We start from the raw sequence: 8,166 nt of genomic DNA on the forward strand, positions 1-8,166 counted from the left end.
AAATGCCTCATTGTATATTTATCAAACCAATAGATTAAATCAGAAATAATACAAATTCTAGAAAATAGCAATTGTACAGATACTCTCATAAGAAGGAAAAGTAAACAATGGAATATTTTGAGTACAAGGTAGTTGATTGTTCCTTTCTTCCTCAACTCTCAATCTGCAAGGAACTTTCTTGATGATCACCTTTGTTTCTTATGATGCTTACAATTCATCTATTCACTGCTAAAATTGTAATTTTGTAAATCTGAAAGAAACAACAGCAAGAAACTTGTTTATTAAAAACTAATATAAATTTATTGGTACAAAGGAGAACCAAGTATTGTAGCTAACACTCTAGATTTACTTGGGAGATTGACTTGTTGGACGTAAAAGAGAATTGCAGAAATTAATACATATTCAGAAAACTCCAAATTAACATGTCATTGGAGTGGAAAAGTGTTGCACGCCTTTCATGGTGTTGTTGAAGTCTTGGTTCTATTTGGTCCACTCTACCCTCGTCTGATTGATGATGATGCTCGAGAAGAGTTGCTTCTCTTTGGACCCATTTCCTGAAACAACAACAACAACAACAGAAAGTGCAAAGTGAATAGAAAACAAATAATAGGATTGGAGAGAGTTTTTAGTCTCTCTTTCGTCTTTCAATCCCTTTTTACGGTCTTTGTCCTATTGCTCCTCAATGTGATATGCTACAAAACAAAAACAATTAATTGAAAATAAACTAAAATTTAAATTTTGCAAATAAAATAAAAACTTATTGGATGGTTTGCCTCCCATTAAGCACTTCTTTAAGATCATAAGCTTGACCTTTCGATTTTTGTGTTAGGGCGGCATATATGACAAGAAAAATATATCATCATTCTTTTTCCTTTTATTTGGTAGGAATTCCACTACATTCATGAATTGAAGGTTTTTCTTCCATGTTCTCTTCAGCTTGATAGTATTGAACAAGGCATAAATCTCATCCAATACTTCATATATTTCTCCTCTTTTATCATCTTTGTTTCTAGGTGTAGGACTATTCTTTTAAGGAAGATCTTGTAGTTGGACATCTACGTCTAAACGGATTATTGCATTTGGAGCTTCATCCAAAACTATATAACCTTCATATTGCATTCTTTTTCTTTTCCTACATATAATTTTCACCCCTGTTTCTTCTATTCTTACTTCTATTTCTTTATCAGATGGTGTGTATTTTTCTTCTTCTTTCTCTTTTTCAATTCCTCCTTCATTGACGATCTCACATTCCTGTTTGAATTCTTTTTCAATTTCCTTATCTCTGGGACTATCTAAAAAAAATCCATTGAACTCCCCACTAGAGCTCCATTTTAATGCTATTTGGCTAGATACTATACCAAGTTGCATACCTAAGTTCTCGAAGGATGCTTCCATGTCCCTCTGCAAGGTTTCTTTCTTCCTGTTGATTTTTCGGAAATTGATTTGAGTAATCTTTATGAACTGAGTGAAGGTTTCTTCTACTCCTCCTTCATCGAATACCTCACATTCTTGTTTGACTGCTCTTTCAAATTCTGCATCCCTAGGACTATCTAATATATTTTCATAGAAATTCCCACTAGATCTCAGTTTTAATGCTAATTGGATGGATATTTGACCAAGTTGTATCTCTAAATTCTCGAAGGATGTTTCCATGTTACTTAGCACAGTCTCTTGATGTCTATTGAGTTTCTCGAAATTGAGTTGAGTCATCTTTATGCACTCAATCAGGGTCTCTTCAAGTTGATATGATGAATCCTCTTTCAATGAATAATTAGTATAAATGTAAGGTTCTGGCTCTGAATAATTTCGAGCATTTTGTTGAATTAGAGTTTTTGTTGCAAGTTCCTTTGAATAAGCTTCAAACTTTGCCAAGGTAGCATAGATGTCATCTTGCATGACTGTCTTGACTCGCATACAAAACAAAAAGAAGAATACCTTATTAACACTGAACTAGATAAAAAAAATAAAAAAATTAAAACTTAAAAGAGAAAGAAATAGAAAATAAAATTAAGAAGAAACAAAAATAAAATATTTACAATTGCAAAAAAACTAAATGTTGCATAAGCTCATCCTTGTTGAAATTATCAACAGTCCTCGGCAACGACGCCAAAAACTTGATGACTTCTCGGCAAGTGTACCGATAATGTCGCAGTAATAAAAAAGATCGAATCCACAAGGACTTCCATTTAACAAGACAAAATTATGCAATACGTAGAAAATACTAAATTGGGGAAGGGGGTTCAAGTTTCAAATGCGAAAAGAAAATAAGTTGTTCTGACAATAAGACAAAAGTAGCCAGACTGTGATACAATCCCTTATTTCTCTATTATTGATGTTTGATGTCTTACATGAATAATCTTATCACTATAATTCCATGGAGAATTAAAAAAACTGATATAACTAATCCCTTACGATATATCTCACTAATCACTACTCGGAGTTTCCTATCCCTGGTACACTAGCGTAAGCAGGATTAGACAATGCAATAAAGTGTTAATTCACTAGCCACTACTCGGGGTCTCCTATTCCTATTCAACCAACGTAAGTATAACAATTGTCCTAGGTCCAACATATAGACTAATGGTCAGTATTATCTATGTGCCCAAAATCAGATTAAAAGAGTATCTCACATAAAAAGCATTCCGAACAAGAAATAATTGAATAGAATTATAGATCAAAGAATTCATGCAAACTTAAATCAATATATTGCCCAACAATATTGAAACAAGTCCATCAAAACGCAACCTAATCCAGAGAGAATTAACTACTCATAATTGAAATTGCAATATCAAATATTAATAAGAGGTTTGCATAAGAATTCCCTTGAAGAGTTGACCTCCAATGGCTTCCAATGCTCTTCAAGTATGTCTTATGGTGTTGTAAATCGTCACTCTAGTCAAGATCACTTTATCCTTTGTTTCCTTTTGTGATATGAAATGTCTTAAAATGATTGTTCATATTTTTTAAAAGAGAAAAGCAGAGGTTTATGGTCAAGTCTGTAGTCGAATCAATATCTCAAAGGGGGGCTCACAATACATTTAGATCGAACTAGTATTGGGCGAATTGACTTTAATTTGAATTGATCATGCACTCCTGTATCAGTATATATATATATATATATATATATATATATATATATATATATATATATATATATATATATATATATATATATATATATATATATATATATATATATATATATATATATATATATATATATATATATATATATATATATATATATATATATATATATATATATATATCTTACTTTTATGAACTTTTCTTTGACAATTATTGGTTTTTCAACACAAGCCATATTAATTGAGGACAAATAAAGGTTCAAGTGTGAGGGAGTTTGATAACCAGTATTTTTACTGTTTTTAATTAGTTTTTTTCCTTCATGTTTTTGTATGTTTTATTTGTATTTTGCTGTCAAAAATGAGTATTTTTCATTATGTTTCAGTTACAATAGATTTGATACTGACTATTGGAGTAAAGAGAAGAAAAAACATAAGAGGAGCAAACAAGCAGAGGGAATGACACTTGGCCCGTCATGAGCACGACACCCGTCATGGCAAGGATGTCAACCATCATAGGTGTAGGGATAAAAACAATGACCCAACATGTTGAAGCCATGAAAGACGACCCGTCATCATCCATGACATCGATCATGGACTTAGAGATATTATTTATGTACCGAAAGGGCGTAAATGATATTTGACTTAGAAATTCGAGCAATTGATTTTGAGATTATGAAAGAGTTTCTAAATTAATTAAAGAATTACTTTTATCTTATAAAGGATCTTTAAATTTACAACTCATGTTGCAAAAATAGATGGATTGCGAGTGTAGAGTCCGATAATGCATTGACGAAAGTGGATATGATCACTAATTTTGATAATTTCTACAAAAGACAAAATTTTCGTTATAATCGATATCACAACTTGTGTGAGTTAAGTTCGTGTATAAAAATCATAGTTTTATACTCTTAATTTTATTTTCGAGAAAATCAAATATTTTACCATTTTTCGGACAAGCAAATTGCTTATCATAGTTATATACACGATAAACAACAATAATTGATAATTGATATATAAAGATGATAACTCTTTTTACTTTTTCGGTATTAGCGTATATTTTCCGTATATCAAGTAGTTTTTTTAAAGTTGTATTCGTCAGAGTATTGCATAAAGTGTTGATTTGAATGTATATTTACTCATTGAATTGCTTAATGATTTATTCTATTGTTGACTTATGATTTCATGGATTTAATATGATATACCCTACTTTTGTTGTATCTTTAAAAATGATGACTCACTTAGTATGTTTCTTTGAGGCAACTCTCATAATCCTTTCTGCGGGTAGATGACAACACTTGAAAAAGAGATTGAAGTTTAAGAGAATAAGTGATCGACATTTTTTCGTCACAACATATAAATATTTTTATGTCTTTAGTAAGTTTGCTAACATATGGTTCAATTGATATTTAGATTGTTATAGAACCAACTTTGTACGGTTTGACATAACTTCAATGTTTTTTCCTATCATTTTAATAGATATTTTGGCATTTGATTATGTTTATTTCTCATGTTTATTGTGTGATATTTTCTATGTTCGTAAGTGATTTCCAAATGAACAAGTTTGATCACATTTTCTATTTAATTACGCTTTTAAACCCTTTTTGGTAGAGTTTACCACAAATACAAGTTTGATCACATTGTCAACCACCATGAACCACCACCACTCCAACCATTATTCTAACCACCACTACAACCACAGTTGATCACTACCAACCATCATTGACCACCATTCATATCACTAATCTAACTGTTATTCTTACCACAATTGACCATTGTTGCCTATTACCAACCAACATCAACCACTACTCATTAATCCAACCATTATTTTGACTACCATTGACCACTACTACTAATATCATAATCTAACCATTATTCTGACTCACGTCAATCACCACTCCGATCATTATTCACCACTTTAGACCATCATGTTAACCACCCTTGTATATTTGTAGCATTTTAATTATTTTACAAACCTAATAATATGAATTGTTTAGATTAAGATATGTATATCATGAACATTTATTTTTATGTATGTGAGAAACTGAGTTTGTTTAAAAATTTTATAGCTCAAAATTTAAACTAAAACTAATTTTGATTTTTAAAAATTTTAAGACTCAACAAATTAATTTTAGATTTTGAAAATTTCAAAACAGAAAACGGAAGACCACCCCAATAGGGACCTAAATGTTTGCAATTTCACTATTTTCTCATAATTAGATTTTAAAAGATCAGTTGGATTACTACTTGCCTATATGCTCTTGACCAGGCTTAATAAATATTCTTAATTAGAATGAGAACTTGTTTTAAAAATATTTAGGAGGATAACTAGCTCTACTTCTTCAACAAGATTACTAAGATTTGGTCCTCAAAACTTGCATAACTCTAACCTCTCACAGCCATCTCAGCTCATTCTACATGATAGTCGAGATCACAATTTTCAATTAACTAATGCAACTTTTCTACCTTTTAGAGCCTCACAGATCATATAGTTACTCTTTTCAATTTCAAATCAAACGGATCATAATTTAGGGTCCTCACAAAAAAAGGTACTTTTCTACTAAAAGTTCTTATCAATCCATAAGACAGTGCAAAAAGTCGGATTCACCACAAAAGTTTAACCAATAAGCACAAAATAAGGGTTGGACAAAACTTTGGAACCTTCCTACTATTTCAAAGCATGTTCACTCTGTTTAACAAATTTTGAAAGATAAGTTATCAACACAAAAAAAAAGAAACTTCATAAAAACGAACCAGACTCTCAAAATATGACATAGTATATAATCTGGAATAATAATACAGACAGTAAAACCTAGAAACATATATCAAAAACCCCTCATGAAGGGCTTATACAAGGCCCACACATAACATAGGGTTTCACAGTAGGACTGCAACCATATTATTTCCGATAATTTCTTCCCGTCTCCAACATTTCTCAAAACACGCAATTTGTCGCGTATTTGATAAATGTCGGAGTAAGAAGAAACTATCATTATTTATTCCTCGGCCCACGGGCTAAGAAGGTCGACTAGATTGCTGCTGCTGCAGCAGTGGTGGAAGGTAAGTAACTACGGCAGTTATCGAAACCATACCAAATACCATTAGGAATGAAAGTATTGTAGTAGAAAGTAGCAGGCGGGTAGTTAAAGGTAGATACCGTGACACTCTCTGGTTTCCAGCCATCCCTTCCTGTTCTGTATAAATACAGATAGCATAATTGGTACGTACATGGTCCGTTTACATGAAATGTGTCTGTAGAGCACCTCTCAAATGTCCTTGAACTAGGATCATCCAATCTTGGAACATAAACCTGATTCATTATCCAATTCACCAACATATTAGTAATTGAAATGAAGTATTAATCAATCACAAAATTAAACTCTACTTAATATAAATGAGTGAACTTGAAATATGTATATTGATTCACGAGTTCGACTTTGACTTAAAAGTAAAAATGTTGAAAGATGATGTTGAAAAAACAGCTCGAGCTGATCCCTTTCCTATACCTAATTTAGATTGTGAAATTGATCAAAATTAGAGTCGATTCTTCCTAATAATTATTGAGTAGAAATGGAACCTGATATCCATAAGCATCGCCAAAAGAAAGACTGATTCGATCTCTGGTATAAGATGGAGATTTGCAGCTTGTCTTTATAGTCACCGTGTAAGCACAAGTGTTACCACCACCAGCATTCTGAAACATGCATATTGATTCATTTCAGATTTTACAATAACAAGATCTGAAAATGCTACTGTAAGAGTTGAAAAATTGATACCTGAGTTTGAATTTGGTTGGGGTTGAAAGACTGGTTAGCTTGAGGTTGATCAGAATGAGTGGTTATCGGTGTTGGTTCTGAGAAGACGGCGATTAGGGAAAATGAGAAGAAGATAATTGAAGCAAGAGGTTTCATGGTTATTGTTGTAGAGAATGGGTTGTTTCTATCACTGGTTTTATCGTAGCCACGACAAAGGGTCAATTTTCGAGTTTTCACGGGAGTCAATAGAGCTGAAATTGGTTGGTAAGGAGAACTAACACTTTATGCCACGATTAACACTCGAATTAGATTACTTAAATAAAAAACCTAATATAGGTGGTGAAAACTAAAAAAAAACTGATTACTTAATTTATTGTTTTTTTTATAAATTATTTATATTTTGGACTTGAATTTAAAACTTTAAGAAGATCATATTTTAAGACCGAAATCTCACCATTAAACCACATCTTAATTATTTTTTTGCGATATCATCATGTTGACTTTGACTTTCAATAAATTAATTTTGATTCAAAATAAATTAAATATAATCTAATTTAGACCGATGTTAATTTGTACCTTAAAGAACCGTAAATTAAATATAAGATATTCTCACCGTTTTTTTATTATAAGTCGTTTTTGACTTTTCATATATATTAAGAAATGTAATAATTATGGTATGAAAAAAATAAATTATGAAGGGTTTTACAATATTGTCCTTCATTAATGGTATTAAAAGACAAATTAACATAATTGAAATGAGAGAAAATAATAAATATTTAAAGTATAATAAGAAAAATAACATTAATGATTCATTGGTATTATAAAACGATTTATATTGTGATACAAAATATTTTAAATTTCATTTGAAGTTGTTCTTCATTTCTTTATAACTAGTATAGAACTACTCACTATTAAGAAAAATCTAAGAAAACTATGCAAGTCCTAGGATCAATCTAGTTGATCCGGTAAGTAATCAAAATATCAATTTTGAAGGATTAACGGTTCTTGACCAAAATCCTCGGTAAACAGTCATATGACAGCAACACAATTGATGCAAATCTGACTCAGCGTAGGTAGTTAAAAACTGACACTGATTAAACTATGAAGGTTTTGTTTTCGGATAAAAATAAAATCTTCACATTGTATCAATTTTTAACTAAATATATCAACTCAGATTTGTACCAATGACTTTAATGTCACGTTATTTTATTAAAATTTAATATTTTTTTTACCAAAAATTGATTAAAGAGATCAAATATAATAATAAAATTGAAGTTAAAGGACTAATTTATAATAATTTTTTAATTAAAAAATTAAAATATATATTA

The 8,166-nt window shown here is 30.7% G+C and overlaps 2 protein-coding genes across 2 annotated transcripts; both read right to left on the minus strand.

Annotated features, from left to right (window-relative positions):
• Positions 1-258: 258 nt before the first annotated feature.
• On the minus strand, positions 259-2,984 carry LOC127087571 (uncharacterized). Its single transcript, XM_051028479.1, has 2 exons — positions 1,371-2,984; positions 259-554 (listed from the first exon to the last, which is right to left on the minus strand). Exons 1-2 carry the CDS (start codon positions 1,912-1,914, stop codon positions 481-483), a joined length of 618 nt encoding a protein of 205 aa, XP_050884436.1. The 5' UTR covers positions 1,915-2,984; the 3' UTR covers positions 259-480.
• Positions 2,985-5,842: 2,858 nt separating this feature from the next.
• On the minus strand, positions 5,843-7,135 carry LOC127087572 (embryo-specific protein ATS3B). Its single transcript, XM_051028480.1, has 3 exons — positions 6,860-7,135; positions 6,661-6,777; positions 5,843-6,393 (listed from the first exon to the last, which is right to left on the minus strand). The coding sequence occupies exons 1-3, from the start codon at positions 6,992-6,994 to the stop codon at positions 6,112-6,114; spliced, it is 534 nt and encodes a 177-aa protein (XP_050884437.1). The 5' UTR covers positions 6,995-7,135; the 3' UTR covers positions 5,843-6,111.
• Between the last annotated feature and the right edge of the window lie 1,031 nt (positions 7,136-8,166).

Source organism: Lathyrus oleraceus, chromosome 5 (assembly GCF_024323335.1).
Source record: "Lathyrus oleraceus cultivar Zhongwan6 chromosome 5, CAAS_Psat_ZW6_1.0, whole genome shotgun sequence".
Taxonomy (NCBI): Eukaryota; Viridiplantae; Streptophyta; class Magnoliopsida; order Fabales; family Fabaceae; genus Lathyrus; species Lathyrus oleraceus.

Bases quoted from the DNA above. Each gene is read 5' to 3' on its own strand.
- LOC127087571 (XM_051028479.1), bottom strand. From the start codon at position 1,914: ATGCGAGTCAAGACAGTCATGCAAGATGACATCTATGCTACCTTGGCA. The intron at 555-1,370 runs GTATGCAACTTG...TTGTTGTTTCAG, and splicing joins AGCATCCTTCGAGAACTTAG to GAAATGGGTCCAAAGAGAAG.
- LOC127087572 (XM_051028480.1), bottom strand. From the start codon at position 6,994: ATGAAACCTCTTGCTTCAATTATCTTCTTCTCATTTTCCCTAATCGCC. The intron at 6,778-6,859 runs GTATCAATTTTT...TGCATGTTTCAG, and splicing joins CCAACCAAATTCAAACTCAG to AATGCTGGTGGTGGTAACAC. The intron at 6,394-6,660 runs GTTCCATTTCTA...ATAATGAATCAG, and splicing joins GCGATGCTTATGGATATCAG to GTTTATGTTCCAAGATTGGA.